This window comes from Toxotes jaculatrix, chromosome 13 (genome assembly GCF_017976425.1).
Source record: "Toxotes jaculatrix isolate fToxJac2 chromosome 13, fToxJac2.pri, whole genome shotgun sequence".
NCBI classification, from domain to species: Eukaryota; Metazoa; Chordata; class Actinopteri; family Toxotidae; genus Toxotes; species Toxotes jaculatrix.
Genome location: NC_054406.1, coordinates 10,693,008 through 10,712,035, shown reverse-complemented (window position 1 = coordinate 10,712,035; position 19,028 = coordinate 10,693,008). Strand labels below are relative to the sequence as shown.

Sequence of the window (19,028 nt, the reverse complement as noted above, 5' to 3'; positions counted from 1 at the left end):
AAGATGGTCACTGTCACTGCTAACCTTGTAGTCACTAGATAATTAGCTAAATTAGCTTTTTCAATCAAGAAAACTGGGGAGTGGCATGCAACAGGCCCCTGGACAGATGTGAACCAAGGATGTGGCAGTTCATTGTCAGCACCTTAACCTCCAGGGCTCAAAGGTGCCCCCAAATTAGCCATTGTTACTGTGTCTGTTAATATTGGATTTTGGATTTTTTTTTCAGAACTGGCAACTCAAAAGCTGTTCTTATTAATAGCTTATGATTGTCGAGCATTAGTTAATTAACTCTTCAACAAAGTAGTTATGACTAACTAGTTAGAACCTTGCCTTGCCTAGCTGGATCCATGCTGTGTCATGGTCACCCACCTACAGTATGTTTGCCAGTTTCAAGTTTCAACACAAACTCTTTTTGACATGACTTATTGATTAGAGAGAAGATGAATCATTGATACACCGAGTCCTGAGAGACTTTATCATGTGTCATTTGTATCCATGCAAACTCTCAGTGGGCACGGCTGTAATGTGAGAGCATTTCAGGTAATGGCCCATCAAGATGGTTTCACAGAGCAGAGGAGCGGTGGGGCATCTGGCATGTGCCATGTGTTTGCCACCTTGCAGCTGTGACCAAAGGCAGACAGAAAAAGTGGGCACACAAAAGCTGAAGCGCGCACACAAGACACAAAAAAGTGTATTTCACATTAAAGTAGCCTCACATTATTGACCTCATGAAGAAACGTCACCAAGTTTTTTAAATATAGAACATTTTATTCCAATTTTGAGTAAATGGTGTTGAAATTCTGAAGGTTTTAATATCAACAGGACCTTTGCATTTAAATAGTAACACTTTACATGCCTTCATCCAGTGACAATGAAAAGCTTCCTTAAAAAGTTTTTTTTTGTCATTTATTTTTCATATTTCCCTTGTAAGAAATTGTTCAAGTATAAAAATTCCCAACAGTGTAAAATAGCCCATCTGATGAATATTAAGCAAAAGAAGCACAGCTACTGAAACCTCGACGACGACTATACATTCTAGTGGAGAAAGCAGCATTTTTGCTTGTTTTTGTCATAATTATTATTATTATTTTTTCCTTTCATCTAAACACAGAAGAGGCAGAGTACAGTCTGCATGCAAACAGGCCTGCATTTAAATAAAGTTCTTCCATACAAAAGGCATTAAGCTAATATTTAATGTCATGTTCTAAAGAATCAAAAAGATAAAAAATAAAAGTACAGTGCACATAACAGTATCTTAAATAAGTCCTACATCAACATTTTTGGTTGAGTATGTTAATAATAATAATAATTATTATAATAATATTATTACTAAAACTAATCAATAACTTATATATGCCTTGAGATGAGTACATAATAATATTATTAATACAGTACCGCCACTAAGTCTCTACTCTCAGAGCGTTAACATAGTCAACCCTCAAAAATAAATATCTTAAATAGTAGATTTCGCGCTTCTTTTTCAGTTTTTTCTCTTAAATAGCAGTAAAAATGTAAGGCACACAGACCAACATAACGTCAAAGAGTAAACCCCCGTCCTCTCCACCCCACCTGGTGTTCTTGACAGACATGAGGCAGGCCAGTTGTTAGGGTGGCTTTGGTGAAACTGTGTGTGTTTGTGAGTGTGTACCTGACACCAGCCTACAGCAGCACAGAGGTGGAAGTGCTGACAGCGGCAGGGCTGAATGACTGGTGGGGGTGGGGGTCAGTGTGTGAGGTGGGGGCTCTGCAGTGGGGCTCTGCGTTGGGTGGAGGGGTGTAAAAGTTGGTTCCCAAATGGGCCCGGCCGGGGATTAAAATGTGACAGCTCAACAAACGAGCACAAGTGATGCGTTCTTTCCAGAGTGATCCGTCTGTGTGGCGCTGGAGCGGCTCTGTCCACCCCCACCAGCAGCTGCTCTCTCCCCCTTTCTTTCTTTCTTTCTTTCTTTCTTTCTCTTTTTCTTTCTCTCCATCCCAGAGCCAGAGAGAAACACGACTGTGCTGCCTTTGTCTTTGACTGCTATGTGTGCAACTCTGGATGCATGTGTCGGTGTACGTGCGAGTGAAAGGTGGAAAAGCAACTGATTTAGTGTTTCTCATTGTCTGAAGCCGTTTTCAACCTCTCTCCTGTTGTCAGTGCCTTTGTTTTGTTTGCCAAGTCCCCCTTTAGTCCAACAGTCACGTCAGAGTTGATGACTTTTTCAGCTTTTTTGTTTCTTTGTTTTTTTGTTTTTTTTTTGTCTCCTGGTGATTTGTTTGCTTTGCATAGGTCAAGAGGTCGAGACACAGAGTAAAAAAAAAAAAAAAGGGACATTCAGCATCAGGAAGATAAAAAGGTAGTTCTTCAAATATGTCTGACACAACGAGTTACGACTCCTCGACTTCCTGACAGAGGTCACATGATAATAGCTAACACGTTGGAAACGGTTCCATTTCCCTGATTATCAGAAAATATTAACTCCAAAAAATGCACTTGAAAAGACAAAAAGAACAAGGAGAGCCCTCAATGTGTAATAATAACAATAATAAATATAAATGTTATGAGGGCATCAAATAACCAAAAGAGAACAGTTTCCTAAACTAACGTTAAAGACAGCAATAGGACTCAACGGCTTAGTTTAACACCTATACCAACCACAGGGATTAGTTCCTGCATTTCGTTTCTAGAAATAAGTACTCTACTACAATGATAATAGTAATGATAATAATAATAATCATAGTAATAACAACAACAATAATAGTAAATCACTTTCCATTATTTGTTCTGCGGATTTTTTTTTCATTTTCTCTTTTTTTTTTTTGGTTGAAGCACAGCAAGTTGGAAAGTTACCGTAAAAATTTCCCACCTCACCATCATCATCACTACCACCACCATCACCATCATCACCATCATCATCACCTTTTAAAAGCAACTCTGCCTCTGAGTCGCTGACACATCCACCCTCAAAGCCACTCCCTCTTCCTTTTCCTTCGCTCCCTCCCCTGACCAATCAGCTGTGGCAGGGGGCAGGCCTCCTCTCTCTGCATGTCCAGTGGTTGCAGTGGCTGCTATTGCATGCGGTCGGCTTGCAGCTGCTGAGGCTGGTACTGACCGAAGGCTGCGGCTGCAGCGGCGGCTGAGCCTGGGGCGGCGGTGGCCAAAGGCTGCTGGACTGCATAGCCGTAGCCGGCAGTGGCCACGTAGCCAGCGGCGGCAGGGGATGCAGCGTAGGGATACTGCTCATAAGCAGCAGCAGCAGCCGCACTGGCTGCAGCTGCAGAGTACTGCGCATAGGCGGCTCCGGTGTAGTCGATGTAGGGGGAGGAAGCCGTGGCAGGCGCAGCAGCTGCAGGCTGCACATGAGGGATGACCACACTAGGCTGCACAAAGGCCTGAGGGTACACATAGTGGGCCGGGATGCTGTTGAACAAACACACACAGCAGGGTTTAATTTGGTTCATCATCATACACCAAATCTTAGAATGAGAGCCCCCCCCTCCACCCTCAAAAAAAACACCCTAAAACCCAACTCCATCACACTGCGGCCAAGCGCCCTCCCACCACCCAGCCCCAGTCCAATTCACCAGTCAAGAACACCAAGGAAATGCCTGCTAGTAGGGATTAGAACAATATAGGGTTGCCAAAATAGAAATGTCTCTGTGAAAAGAAGATTGGAAGGTGAGGAAAACTTTGAACACCCAGAGGCTGCTTATTGAACCTCTGGGTCACTCTAACGTGCTGAAAAGTCACATCTGTATGATCACATTCAGGAAGAGTGAAGCCTGGGTGGTGATATCATCTTCTTTATGGGCTACAACATGAGAAACAGATTCAGGTTTTTACTGTTTGGGTCAGATTTGAGTTTGTGTGGCAGAGATAGAACTGCAGAGAGTCAGAGGGTGGTCAGATGAAAAGAAAAAGTTTGGGATCTGTAACCTGCAGCTCGTCTGACGGTCACATGTGGATTTGGCTCTGGTGCCGTCCTCCTGCTTGCTGCAGGGCTAGCAGGGAGGGGAGGGGGAGGAGAGGGGGCTTACAGTGTCGGGGGTGGGGGTGCGGACAGAGGAGATGAGTCCAGGGAAGCATTGTGAAAATGTCACTGCCACTTTGACAGCTGGACAGTTTTCAAAAAGGGACGCTGCTGGCCATTTCCCCCTCTGTGTCGGGACAAAGAGCCGGGGAGGCAGCGGGGGGAGCCGGGGACTAGGCTCCGCACCCAGAGGGATGTTTCAATTAAATAAACAATTATGAACAATGAGCACATTCTACCCTCCATGACATAGCCTTATCCTGCCCCCCCCCCACCTGACTCTATAAGGTCTGGAAACTCAGCCGGACAGCGAGCGTGAGGGCAGCTTTTGAAATTTACACGACTGGTTCAGAGAAGTGAGGTGTCAGCTTTTGACTGGAGAAGAAAAAACATGAAAGCTATGTGAATTTGAGTGTTTGATGTCCTGAAAAAAAAAAACAGCCTTCCCTCCATGTTAAAGATAAAAGTAAAGTCAAACTGCGTCTCTCTTAAATTCAAATAGAGAAAGAAGCATCAGGCTCGACAGACCAATGGAAACAATTTCATATTTGTTGCTCAGTACTTTAACAAAAGTTGTGTAACTGCAGCTGAGTTTGAATGACAATCGCTCAAAAATCTGTTGGGAAAAAAAATCAAGAAAACGCAATAGAATAAGTTCAGTCTGCACAAACGAACATCAGGTGGTCGCTTTTGGAGTCTGTATCAGGAGAGAAGAGAGGAGTGTGCAGAAAATGTTAAAGAGTGAAGGGCGGGATCTATCGTGGCAACCCTATTGTCAGCACTCCATTATCCAATCCAATCCACATCTCAACCGAAAACAGTGGGCCCAGAGAAAAACAGGAAGAACAAAACAACAGCAAGGCGTCAGAGAGGAAGAGATGTGTAAAAAAAAAAAAAAAATCCACTTTGACTAAATTGACTACAAAAACGACAACAAGGGCACAGCACAATCACTCAACTGAAAAGACACAAAAAAGAAAAGGGAAGGTATAAAATGAGTAAGTGGGCGTGTAGAGATTTGGTGTGGGTTTAATGAAAGGGTAAAAGTTGATGTCACTGCCTCAGTACACACAGGAACACAGGAACATACACACACACACACAAACATACACAGAATTTAGACAAATTTCTGAAAACCAGCTGCAGAAATTCTGCATTGAAAAGATTTTGTGTTTTCTCCAGAGTTAAACTAATGGGAAAATCCTCAGAAACATAATTTCTGTCGTCATGTGACACTGAAACTCTCTTTTGAAACCCGCACTAATGAAACTCAGAAGGGTGAGGCAGGTTTCCAGGACGATTTTACTGGTTGTCATCTCCTGAAGTGACTGAATGAGAGACTCCTGCCCCCCCACCCACGTACATACACACACTGCGGTGGTGGGGGAGACTTTTCCAGTCTGTTATCTGGAGTGAAATCACTGAATTATTCACTTCCAGCTAACAGGGAGGAGACTCCTTCAACTGCAGGCTGATGAAACACTGATTGGCCAATATCCAGTGTGTAATGGAAAACAGTATTAATCTGATCCTCACAAATACCATACACAGTCCTGTTAACAAATTGTGTTTACTGAATTAATTAAACCTTTTTACATCATAAAAACATTTTACATTTTGTCCACTAACTGAATAAACTGTCAGACAAACATAAACTGTGGACTGTGGGTAAAGGCAAGCAAATAAACATTATTGACAAGGCTTTAACATTTGGCTGAATAACACAATTTTGAAAATATAACACTTTATATCCAAGGTTAAAGTGTTGTCTTGTTGACGGAATGCAACATGCAAGACAACTCTCTGAGAAATCCAACATTAAAGTGAATCAAATAACATCCTAATCTAATAATAACATATGAGTGTCCTCTTTGTGCATGCTTTTTAACGTTTTGTTTAAGTTGTAGCCACGGCTGCAGTTAAGGATCTGTATTTAATGTACTGACGTACACGCTGTATGTGTAAGTGAAGATGGTGGGAACAATGTTCTAACAAGAAGAACTGGGCTGGAAATGGACTGAGCTTGTGCACCGTTTTACGAAGCTGCAACGACTGTTTGCTGTTGAATAAATTCATAAAAGCCTGAGACATTTCTTTTACGACCTTTATATAGACACTAGTTTGAGAGAGCTGCCTGTGGACTGTAGAACATGTTTTTTGGTCTTTCAATCAACCTCATGGGAACAGGAATAATGACTTTGGGCAAAAGACATTAAAGAAACATCTAACATTCCTCCGAACTTTCAGTTGCACAATTTTCCTCGGCAACTACTGTAAATGATTGACCGTAGAGGCTGCAGCTCAGACAGTAACTATTTTTTGACTGTATAACATTTTAAAAAGGGCTTCCAGTGGTATGTGGCCATCTCCTCGGCTCTTGAAATCAAACTCCCAGCCCGGTGCATTCTAGGTTGAACATTTACATGTCTCTGGTTCCCCACCACCGCTGTAGCATGGTAGAACTAACACATATACATGTGTAAGAATGCACACACACACACAAGGCAAAAGCAGACGGTTTGGTCATGGGAAGCTAAGCTCCAGCTGACCCATCCAATGTGGCTCACTAATAAAAAAAAAAATACACTCTTTTCCCTGGAGAAAGTCATAAAAAGGAAAAATCAAAAACATCCCAATAACTGTGAGACTGTTTTGTGAAGCCATGATGGTACCTATTGTGTATATGTGTGTGTGTCTGTCTGTCTGTCTGTCTGTCTGTCTGTCTTTACTGGAATGTTGTGTTCACGCAATACAGAGGTCATTAAAGTTCAAGGCTAAATAAAGGTTCTCCTCCATCATGCATGCCGTCCTCCAAGGGAGAGGACACAAGCACAAACGCACACAGAGATCAGAAGATCTAAAGTGAGTGAGGTGATGTGTTTGTGCTTGTTTGTGAGGTTGGCAGTACACACCTGTCCTGCTCATGAGACTTTTATTATTATAACCCAGTCACAGATGGATCTGGTGTCTATTTCCACTTTAAGAACTGATGTCATGATCCAAACGCACAAAGTTACTTGGATCAAATTAGTGTGGCCCCTTTACTAATAGCTATCTATGGAAGTTTACTAACGACAAAACTATCTAACAAGCACTCAAGTCAAGTCCAGACTGGAGAGCACAACAAAACCATTTTGCAAATGCAGAGAAGTTTTGAATCAAAGTCCTGACACGAAGATGCTCGTTTGAAACCTGCTCTCACGTTTTTTGTACAATTCTTTTTTCAGCTGTTTTAGCTAATGAGCAGCTTGAGGATGTGAGGAGAGAGAACTGTCATCACTGAATCTCACAATTAGACATAATATTATCCACTCTGTTACTGTGACTGATATCATACATAACATCCTTGAATTCTTCTGTACTATAAAACAAACCTACGTGACTCGTGCTATGGCATTTATACATGTAGAGTGTTGTACAATTGGCTCACTGATCTTAATTTGTATGGATGTCTAGGTGCTGCTGGTGTCCTCTGACTGGTGAACTGCTCTTGGGTGAAATTTGGTGCTGCTTGACTAAATGTACTGTACTTCATGAAGGTCTATGAGCCAAAACTTTAATTACTGAATTTGTCTTATATTATTACTAGGGCTGCAAATAACAGTCATTTTCATTTTTGATTAATCTGTTGATTACTTTCTTGATTAATCAATTCATTGTTTGGTATATAAAATATAAGAAAATATATATAAAATATACCAATCATAATATCATAGAACAGATGGTGACATTATATGCCTTGTTTTGCTTGAGCAACTGTTGCATATTACATATATTATAATGTAATTGTACAAAAAAAAGCAGTGAACCTGGGACCATAAAATGTTTGGTATGTTTGCTTGAAAAATGATTTATGTTGTCGTTGCAGCTCTAATTTTCACACTCACAAACATTCTGTCCTCTCAAAACTTGTCCTGCGCTCATCAGTCTGTCCCTGCTTGCTCTCAAATGTGGACTCATCAGCTGATTGGAGCTCAAACTTGTTTTGTGCTTGGTCATTACTTTAGTCAGTAATTAACTTCCATACATGTGAACGAAGCATTACTGACAGGTTCTGGTTCTGGTTAACATTGGATGGTTAAGAAAAAGAGGATGTACATTTATGCAGCTCCTGAAACAATCACTCTGACCCAGTTTAAATGGCTCCTACTCTGCTTTTACATGACAGAGAGAGAGACGGCCCCGCACCCTCACCGGACCTCAACAACGCACACACACAACACAGAGCTTCATGCGACTGCAGCATCAGCATTCGGGGCTTTGTGCGGCACAATGGGTGCGCTTGTTTTCCTTAACACCACAAGCCCATGTGACGAAAACTCAGTGAGAGAGAATAAGAGAGAGAGAGAGAGAGAGGGAGGGAGAGGGAGAGAGAGAGAGAGAGAGAGAGAGAGAGAGAGAGAGAGAGAGAGAGAGAGAGAGAGAGAGACATCCAGACATTTGTTTGTGTCACATTGGAGACTTTGGTGCGCTGAGCTGAGCTGAAAATGAGTGTGCATGTGGACAGACAAAGCCACACACACACAACAAGAGCAAATATTCATATGTACCAATGCAGCCAAACACACATACAAATACACGTGAAGCACACATAATAACTGATAAGCTCCTCATTCACACATCCACACACATATTTCTGATGGCACTACGTGACCACAAGTCATTAGGCAGAGAGAGACAGGACAGCTGTAATGAGCTGACAGGCGAGACATAGTGAATTTGTCTCTGGTACGTTGTGTTAATGTAGCAAACTGCCAGAAACACCAGGAAGATGCTGCAAGCACACACACAAGCAGTGATAGGTTTAGTTATTCTGAAGGGGAAAGGAGGTGAAATAAAAAAAAAAAAGAAACTCCACACAGAAAAAAAAATTCACCACTCACTCCAACAAGACAGCCAAAAAACACATGAAACAACACATCCTGTTAAACAAAACAAGTCAACCACAAGCTAAAAGCAATAAAAATATTGAAAAAAAAAACTTTGCTCTTTCTTGGCAAAGTTAACACGCTTCCACAAAAAAAAGGAAAAAGGACACCCCAAAAATTCAGTCAATCCAGCTTTTTTTTTTTTTTTTTGGTCATTAAAGTCAGAAAGCACACGGTTTCGCTAACAACACCACTTCATAACTGCACACAAAGCTCTAAATTCTATTCAAATGAATAAAAATAAAATAAAAAAGTAACTCAAAAGTCAAATGAAACCCACGTACATGCATCTATAATCACCATTTCGAGAGCTTGTTTGTGTGTGTTTGAGTCTACAGGTAATTCCTTTCTCTGATCTGTGAATATGTTTGCAGAACTATTCCACAAACCAGCACAGTTAGCTTAACCGAGAGCGAGCCTGTCGGACCAGAGAAAGATAGATAACATTGAGTCAGGCTGGAAGTTTCCATCATTGTCAGCACTCAACACACACACACACACACACGAGTATATATACACACTCACACATTTTCACAAACAGGCAAACCTAGAAATGGCAGTTTGACTGGCTTTTTTTTTTGGTGGACAGTGATATTGAAACAAGCTACATGCTACATAATGTCCACCTCTAATCATCAGCACATTAAAATTTGAGGAGAAAACAGAAGTAAAGACAAAAATATCAATTATCACACACAGAAAAGATGAAATCAGAACATGTTTAACTTGATCACTTTTAAATTGTGTCTCTACTTAAACAAAGAGCATCTCTACAATCTTCTGAGCAACATGTGGTCTTGTGAGTACTTACCCATAAGGCCTTTGGATGAACGCAGGATGAATTTGGGGAACACCAAAGGTAAAACCTGCCAAACAGAGCAAGTAAAAAAAAAAACCTGTTAATTCTAGGATCTATAACCCAGTACCCTCCAAACATGTTCCTACATTTGCAGAAGCTACCTGAAAAACAAACAAACCCTTAGGTGAAAATCAGAAAGGATTGACTTTATTTTCTTGTTTGCTGCTTTGATAATAAAAAACAACTCCACACTCTTACTAATCCCAAACACCGTGGGAACAAAGGCTCTTGCTTTGTTGAGGTGGATGCATGATTAAAACACTAAAAGTGACAAACATGCTGTCTGATTTATTAACTTTGAGAATCTGCTTTTCAAACAACCATATAAACCCACGTCTAATTGAATTCTGACTCAAAACCTTTCTTTTAGTTTCATTGATTCTCTCTGGGCCATCTTTACCTGGCTGCATCACCCGAGGCTTGGCCCCCAGGTAGGCCAGGTTGACGTTGGCCTTCCTGCCGTCGATGATTGGGTTAGGGTCCTTACAGGCACGGTCTGCAGCCGAGCGATCTGCCATCGTCACCTGACAGAGAAGGGTGCGAGCACACACACACACACACACACACACACACACAGTATGGAGAAGATGTGGATTATTCAGGCAACTGTGTAAGTTTGATATTTTCAGTTCCTGCAGATGCTATAGAAACAACAAGTTGCCATGGCAGCAAGTGATGAATCAAGGCTAAAACCCCTTAAAGAGATGAGACACTCTATTTAAAACAAAGACAAAACATTTTGCACATGAGTGTGGGTTCAACTTCTGTGTGCACATATTAGCTCTCTTTTTCTGTGTGTGTGTGTGTGTGTGTGTGGCCGTCATTAACAGCAGTGAGTGTCTGGCAGCACACACACACACATCCATCAGCCTCATGTGGATGTGTTGAAACCATCAGCAGTGAATGGGAGCCTTGCCTTAGTCGACTGACTGAACATGGCTCCAGAATCGCTCCAGTTACAAAAACCAAACTGTATTACCCGGCTCAGAGCTTCACTGATCTACTTTTGTTTGTGTTTAAACCAGTGAGACAAAAATTTTGGGAAGAATAATGAACAAATTTGATGTAGCTACAATATGATTGTAGGTACATCAAATGACAACATGAAAATATGACGATTTAAGATGAAGCTGTAGGAAATTCACCTTAGGTTTTCAGAAAAAATTTTGTTTCCAACATACAAATACAGACATTTGTGCATATCAAGCGAATGCACTTCATCTACTGGTTAGATAAGCCAAAATTCCTTCTGAAATATGATTAAATAGAAGCCAAATAAGGGCTGAATTTGGTGTCCAGATCTCTCTTTGGGGAGCCCTGTTGCGTTTATATTACTGCATAAATGAATTAAAGTGTCACTAGTGTCTGTCTGAGTAGCACTGAGCTGCTGGTTTCTAGTGCTTTTACAACTGCTGCTGGAATTTATATATGGTTTTTGTTTTTTTGTCTGCCATATTTTATGACTGGTGGGACCAAAGATATTTTTCCAAGGTTGTAAACACTGCTGAGATGATGAAACCAGCGTGACAGAGAAAAAAGCCCCTGCTCTGTAATATCAAGACATCATGGGGAGGTTTTTCTCAGCCCACCAGAGCTGTCAGTGCGAGGGGCAGCTCACTCTAAAACGTGTCTGGGCGCATACCAACGCGCAACAAGTTGGCGGGTGCGAGATTGCAACAGAAGCCAGTGACAAATTTAAACAGGAGCTGCTTATCACAACATAAACACCCCGTGACTGCAAATATGTTAATGTTAGTTGTGATGTTGAGAAACGCACAAACTGCCGGAACAGATGGCAGGATTTTCCTTACGTGCATTAAAAATGTTTTAGAATTAGGTTTTAAACATGAGAAACGTGTTATTAAGTGATACTTACGAATCCATAACCCCTAGACTTGCCGGTCTGTCTGTCGGTAATGACCACCGCTTCTTCAATCTCACCAAACACCTCAAAATATTTCCTGAGACTTGAATCCGTGGTGTGGTAGGGAAGACCCCCGACAAAAATCTTCGTGTAGGTCGTGTCCTTTTGCGTAGTGTGCATCGTTAGTGCAAAAAAACTTTACAATAAATAGGAACAGTTAAAAAAGGGAGTAGTGCAAAGTTTCCTTATCAATAATTCTTTGGATGAAGAAAGAAAAGAGAGAGAGATCAGCTGGCTCTATAACTTTTTCAGCAGAGCAAACAAAACAAGAACTCGACAAAAATGAAACCTGGAGGTAGATTTATCTTCCGACAGTTAAGAGGAGAGTTATATGGAGCGGATTGTCCCAAAGAGACCATCAGGTGTTTCCAGCTCTTCTTGGTAACTCTGCTGTCTAACTAAATAGCTTTGGGACCCATTCCTAAAAGCGCTGCTTCTAACTCCACCCAGCTTTTAGCCCATCTCTGCCCGCCCACCGGCGCGCACAAACAGCTGGGAAGCCTGCACAGTGTGAAACACTGGAGCTCCTTCTCACACACACACACACACACACACACACACACACACACACACACACACACACACACACACACACACACACACACACACACACACACACACACACACAAGGTCCGTCTTTGCCAGAATCACGTTTAATTAACCATCAGGGGTCAATAAACCCAATCCCACGGATGACATGTCGGAGACTGAGAGGAGCAGAAACCTTCAGGAGAATCAGTTGTTCACTGTTCACGTGAAAAATAATGTTTGAAATGTTTTAATTAATTTTTCAATAAATAAATATCTGATGATTTTAATTCTTTTCCCTCTTTGGTGACATAAAACATGGATCAGGCTTTGCCCTGTAAGAGGTCCGCCCTGACTCTTTACGGGCCTGCATGGAAAAGGGCCTCCTACATTAACAGCCGGTCAGGGAGTCAACACGGGAGTGAACACAGCCCGGGGACAGACACATCACAGCAGCAGCAGTGAGCAGACAGACAGGTGCAGCACCGAGACTCCGCTGGAAGGATCAGACTTCAGACTTCAATAGGGGGGGCAGAGTTCTGGGCAGGTTCCTGTGTGTCCATGCAGACAGGCCGGAGTTTGAATGTGTGGTGTGGACTTAATTTAAAAATGTTTCCTCCCCGATAAACTGCCTGAGGATCATGAGCTCAGCTGTCTCATCTGTCTATAATGAACCTGTAACAGGTTTGAAAAATCATAACTGACCTTTTAAGGTCCTTGAGATGAAAACGTTTTTGCTGAATCATTATCTGAACAAGCGGGTGATCACATTTCAATAATCAAATCAGGTGAGAAGAACTTTAACTTCACAAATGCTGCCGTGCGTCACAATTACGCAGGTCTATTATGATGGGTGAGGATCAAGTAAAACAAGCTACGGATCAATTCGATCAGTCTCTGAACATCAATGATTAAAATAACTTGTGATGCTTGGCCTCCTGTGCGCCGCGCTGACTGCTGGATCTCCAGGATGAGTAATTCACCTCCAGTAATGTGAGAGGCAACTCTGCTGTTAATCATTCATGGCGGCTCCGCTTCCGTGAGCGCTCTGTGCCTGGCCTACATTTATCCTGTCACTGCGTGTAACACCGTGAGTTGACACATTTGCAGTGGAAATGTAATTATGTGTCATTTTACACACAATACCAATGAAGTTAAGTCACTTCATAGTCCATTTATAACGTCCCTGGACATTAATGACCAGTCATATGTAACTGAGCCGCAGATCATCACATTTACTAAAACACATGATCCTAACAGGTGCGTTTTAAGATTTGTTGCTTTTTTTGGTCTGATTCAGTGAGCTGTCTGCAGGCTAGTAATAAAAAACACAACCACAATCTTAATGGAAAAGGCTGTCTCATCCATCTGAATGTGAACTGCCACTGCAAGACTCCAGATCACAATGAAATGTAACCTGATAGAGCTTCTTTCTGCAGAGTCTCTGTTCGCTCACTATTTTATTAATGCTGCCACACGCCCTTAAAAGTCTGACTTGAGTCTTGAAAGGGGGGACCAATATTGAGTTTCCCAGGCTCAACAATGGGGATCCGGTCAGGTTGCATCCCCTTGTTGTCTCTGCTCATGTGCAGCATGTTGACTAGTCTGAATCCTCTTATAGCTTTACAGTTACTGGCCGTGGCACCACTGAAAACTTTAATTATATGTTCTCTCCCAATAATATGTAGAAATACACAAACTGATCACTCTACATAACATGTACAGGGAATATTTTGTAGGATAAATATGTCAACAATAATCACCAGCAACACGTAATACTATAAATGTGGCTCCCATGTTAACCGAACCTGATTTCTCATCAAGTCAAACAAATTGAGTTTTGCATGTTAACATATCAAACTGGGATTTCTTCCCCCCAGTTTAATTTAAAAAAAATAAAAATAAAGGGTGTAGTGCTGAGGATATGAAACTGTAACTCTGTGCTTGTCACCCATTTGGCTTTAGCACACACCTGTCAGGCAGAGAAAAGCTAAAGGTCAAAGGTCACTGGAACAGCTGAATACCCACAGCCAAGTCACACCAAGGTCACACTGAACTCCCCCAGCCTCTCCCAGAAAACAAAAACTACTCTAAAAGTTAAAATTTACTCTTGTTAATGGGTTTATTTTTCATACAGTCTTACATTTTTGGATTCTGACAAATCTCCAACCACACACCTCTCCTTCACACAAACAACACGTAGGGAAAAATGAGAACTTTATTACTCAATAACAACTTCACCTTATGCATCTTTTCAAAACAAGGCACATCCTCACGTGTTACCAAAACCTCCTTCTGATAGCTTATCTTACAGATGGTGTGCACTGACTTCAGAGAGCTGTTAACTTCAACCTACTGAAACAGCGCCATCTTATGTCCAACAGAACAACTGTACACCCCTTGCATGCAAAATTAGACTGAACAATATAATTTCCCCACAAATAAAATGCAATCAAAAATCAATTTGGTATATTGGCAAGAACATTAAGTCTTGGTCATATTTATTAAAGCATTCACTGAGTTGAGTTGAATTACATTGCTTTGGAAAGAAAAACCCTCATATTCCTTTGTGCTCATTATTGAGCTGTGGTTTTATTATAGTTTCTGCGTCCCTGCTGTGGAAATGATGTGTTTTTATGGTGAAAACACAAACAGCTCACCTCCACATTAGCCTCATGTTAACTGTCCAATCACAGCCTAATTACCATCTGTCAATTTCTCTCCAAACAGTATAAACTTTACAAATGTATTTTGGCCTCCTTTCTCTTTTCTCTCTCTTAGTGCTAATTAATGGCTCGTTCATGTATTAATTTAAAATGTCTCCCTTTTGTCCTCTGCGTGTTGAAAGCTAGAATCACTCTCCAGCTCCCCCGACGCTGTGAGGAGCTGCCCCGGCTGGAGCTCTTCCACCTGGTTCAACTCCTCTTCTTCCTCCCCTTCATTACCATCCTCACTCACCCGCTCTGCAACTTCTCCCCTTGCTCCTCCCCTCTCTCTCCCTTCTCCCTTCTCTTCTCTGCCCGTTTCTTTTTCACACACTCTGCCGTCACCTCCAGCCTCTTTAACACACCCTCCTCCCTCGGCCGCCGTGCATGTGGTCTGGCTGTGAAACAGTAGAGCCGGGTCACAGGGTGACTGTAGAGGCTTCACGGGGGTGAGGGATGTGTCTTCGTCCTCCTCCGTACTGGGGAGGGGGGCACGGAAACGAACACGCGCGGACTGGGTCCTTAAACGCATCTTGAGCTCATCTTCCCTTAACTGAAAGAATGTGGTAGGCAGCAGACGAGTGTGTTGGAGAGAAAAAATTAAAACAACTGTGAGAGGGAGATGGAGAGAAAGAGCAGACGTGTACACACACACATACACACTGTACCTTGCGTCTCTCTTCAGCAAGTCTTATCTTCTCCTCAATCTCTTCTCTGCTGGGCTGACTTTTCACCGTTTTGGCCTTTAGAGACTCCAGTCTTGCAGGAGGCCTTCGCCTAATCACATCTCTATCATCCAGCTGGCACACACACACACACACACACAGCAGGGGGAGACAGAGAACACACAATCTCAACATTACAGGTGAATACACATTTACTGAAACTCACGTAGTCTGGCTACTTTTTGAGTGTGCTGTTAAGTACACTATTATCTTAAAAGGCAATGCACAAAGGAAATGAAAAGACTGCTCACAACAGGAAAACATTGAAATAAAATGTGGACAGCGATGATGAGACAGCTCCAGAAAGAGCTCAAAAAATGGAAAATGCATTGAATCTTCACAACCCCCCCCCCCCCCCCCCCAAAAAAAAAACCTCTTTACTCCTTTGGGAAGTTTGAGATGTTCATTTGTCACAGCAGGAAAACACAGGTGAAACAAATGTAGTTAATTATGGCTCAGTTCCTCCAAATGTACCAGTAGGATGAGAGATAGTAGACCTGTTAGAGCAGGGGTGGGCAAACTGTTCCACAAAGGGCCGGTGTGGCTGCAGGTTTTTGTTCCAACCAATGAAGAGCACACAGTTTGACCAATCAACTGTCTGAAGACTGAGATCAGTTGATTATATGAGTCAAGTCTGGTGTGCTGCTGCTTGGTTGGAACAAAAACCTGCAGCCACACCAGCCCTTTGTGGAACAGTTTGCCCACCCCTGTGTTAGAGTCTGTTCCCACATTAACCAGTGTGCAGTACCCACCATGATGCTGTAGGCCTCTCCTGCTCCATTGCTCCTCTCTGTGGTCTGTCCCACTGGGATGATGCCCTGGTTCAGCAGCTCTTCCAGGATCTCACTGGACTTTTGACGCTCCTGCAGTGTGCTGTCCTGCTGCAGCAATCCTGGGCTGGCTGCTGGGTGAGACACACAAAATAAAAACACGTGACAAGGTCTGTTTTGTTCAGCAGCTTTGTCAAACATGTCCACCGTCTTGTGTAATTCTGTGTGCCTCACTTTCTCTGATGCACTCAGATGTTAGTGGAGGGAGTCTTCTGGGCACCTCTCCAGGTAACACCGGGATCTTCTCCATCCCCACCCCGCTGTCTGTGGTGCCCTTTGACACGGCAGAGTCTCCGCGACTACTGAGTTTACTTCCTGTCTCATCCTAACGGGACACAGACACAATATGAATGCAGAAAAAGTTAGTCAAAAGACACAAATTCCCGACCCCAACACCGTTTTTTATATCCCAACCACGTTCTGCATGGTATCCCAGACATGATGTTGTCATGGTGGCATCTGTGTGTTGACACATTCTCATGAACACAGTAGCCCAGGAACAATAATAATGATTTACAGTCAGTAGATCATTATGATAATACAGTACTATAATTATTATCAACATAAAGCTCTACAATGAACCTGGATAAAGATCACTTTTACTGTAAGTGCTTTGCTTTTTCAGATAGCGTGCAAATTCAGATGTTCATGTCCACCATTTATGCAAGAAATTAACAGATCAATTGATTGTAATATACACTGTTGCCCATACAGTTGGAATTATTTTATTTTCAGACACATTCCTCTTTTTATTCCTATTCATACACATCAATAATCACATTGAAAGATAATAATGATCAATAAAGTTTTGAGAAGATATACACTTTATCTATCAAAAGTAAATCACAGTGTCACAATCATTTCAGGAGAAGAGGTAAAATATATTTTATTCCGACGTTATGGGCAACAGTGTATTTACGTATTTTTTTTAAAGAAACCGTTAAGAGACGATTTGATAGTTGTAGTTAGTTATTATTTAATCAACTCTTCCTCTGAACTCACAAAATGTAATGACACAGATTTTGTAACGGCTCCTCGGTAGCTTACTTCCATGACTACTTAACCGTAGATAACATTAACCGTAGATAACTGTAATAATTTAGTATTTTCGGGTTGGGGCGGCGGGTTGTGTGACACGGAGCCTACCTCGTCTCCATTCACCTCCGCCTGTGTCAGCGGATGGACCGCGGTGTTTGTGGAGCTGCCGCAACCCATGTTCACCTCAGAGCGACGGTGTGAGATAAGTCCATAAAAGTGATAAATGTTAGGTTTAATTACACCTCGGTGTGTTTTCTTTTCGGTGTATATTGACCCGTGTAGCCTGGCATTCCTTCACACACACACACATACACGGACAGACGGTCTCCATGGACCCGGCGCGTTGCTAAGGGCCGTTGCTACAATAGATTTGACCCGGTTAAAGAGGTGACACCCGGGGGACAACAAACGACTAAACACCGACTCGCACTTCCGATGCTGCACTGATACACTCCATCAAGTGTGTGTTAACAGACAGTGATAGACACGAGAGTCTTGTCAGGTCACCAAAAAGGACTCACGACCATCAGGATTTCATAAATACTGAGGTCAAACTCAGTCCGAGACCCTCATCCACTCAGCCACCCGTCCCCAAAACACCAGCAAAAACTCTCCACTGTAAATTTTTCATATTTTATTGTCTACTCTTCAGTTTTCTTCTTTTTAGATTATTTTATTGCCCTTGTCTTTAGATATTTTTTTTTGGTCACATGGTTAAAAACAAAAGCCTAAAAAAACAAGCATGAGTCAGTTTCTTGCATCAACCCCCTAAATGAACTTTTACATGATTTAGTTATATAATAATTGTTATTTACTCCCAAAATGAAACATCCTTTAAAAGCACTTAATCCCCAGCAGAAAACAAAGAGCGGGTTACTTATTGATTCTCAACAGGCCAATATAATTTTGTTGAGAGATATTTTATTCAATTTTGCAACACCATATGGAAAAGACCACAGGGGTGCAGTAGAGTGCTAATGCACTCCACCTGGCTCTACTGTAAGTAGGCGAGAGGATCAGAGAGGCCCGTGGTCGTGTGGAATTTGGGCTTGTTGGCCAGGACCACAGTGGTGTTGAGCGCAGGCAGGAAGCTTTCGTGCAGGTTCTGACATTTCTGCTCCACTTGAAGGGCTTGAGCATTTTTGCCCAGTTTGTTCTCCAGAATCATCAGACGCCTGCGTGTGAGCTCCAGGTCTTGCCTAGAAATGACGGTCAAAATATTTAAAGGTTGACCAGGAGGTGACTGTGGGCTATAGCTGTTGTTTGGGTTTCAATAGAGAAGTGAAACTGTGACCTCAGTGAATGGACAGACTTACTGGCAGCGCTTCAGAACTAGGTGAAGTCCAGCTGCCATCTTTGCCAGGTCTTGTTTCTCCAATGTGAGGCTGATGTGGGGCTGGAGGAGGAACAGAAAAACAGGGTTAAAGCCACCACCTTTCCACAGGGATGACAAGTGAGAGCTGAAGGACCATTTAATCCCT

The 19,028-nt window shown here is 42.3% G+C and overlaps 2 protein-coding genes across 2 annotated transcripts in view; both read right to left on the bottom strand.

Moving 5' to 3' along the window:
- Positions 1-747: 747 nt before the first annotated feature.
- On the bottom strand, positions 748-12,131 carry rbm24a (RNA binding motif protein 24a). Its single transcript, XM_041052697.1, has 4 exons — positions 11,674-12,131; positions 10,198-10,321; positions 9,750-9,804; positions 748-3,400 (listed from the first exon to the last, which is right to left on the bottom strand). Exons 1-4 carry the CDS (start codon positions 11,839-11,841, stop codon positions 3,049-3,051), a joined length of 699 nt encoding a protein of 232 aa, XP_040908631.1. The 5' UTR covers positions 11,842-12,131; the 3' UTR covers positions 748-3,048.
- Positions 12,132-18,463: 6,332 nt separating this feature from the next.
- LOC121192176 overlaps positions 18,464-19,028 on the bottom strand; it is a 2,745-nt gene continuing 2,180 nt past the window's right edge. The window contains exons 8-9 of the mRNA XM_041053753.1: positions 18,864-18,943; positions 18,464-18,746 (exon numbers count right to left, since the gene is read on the bottom strand). Coding sequence (XP_040909687.1) covers positions 18,542-18,746; positions 18,864-18,943 — 285 coding nt within the window. The 3' untranslated portion in view covers positions 18,464-18,541. The remainder of the gene's footprint in view (positions 18,747-18,863; positions 18,944-19,028) is intronic.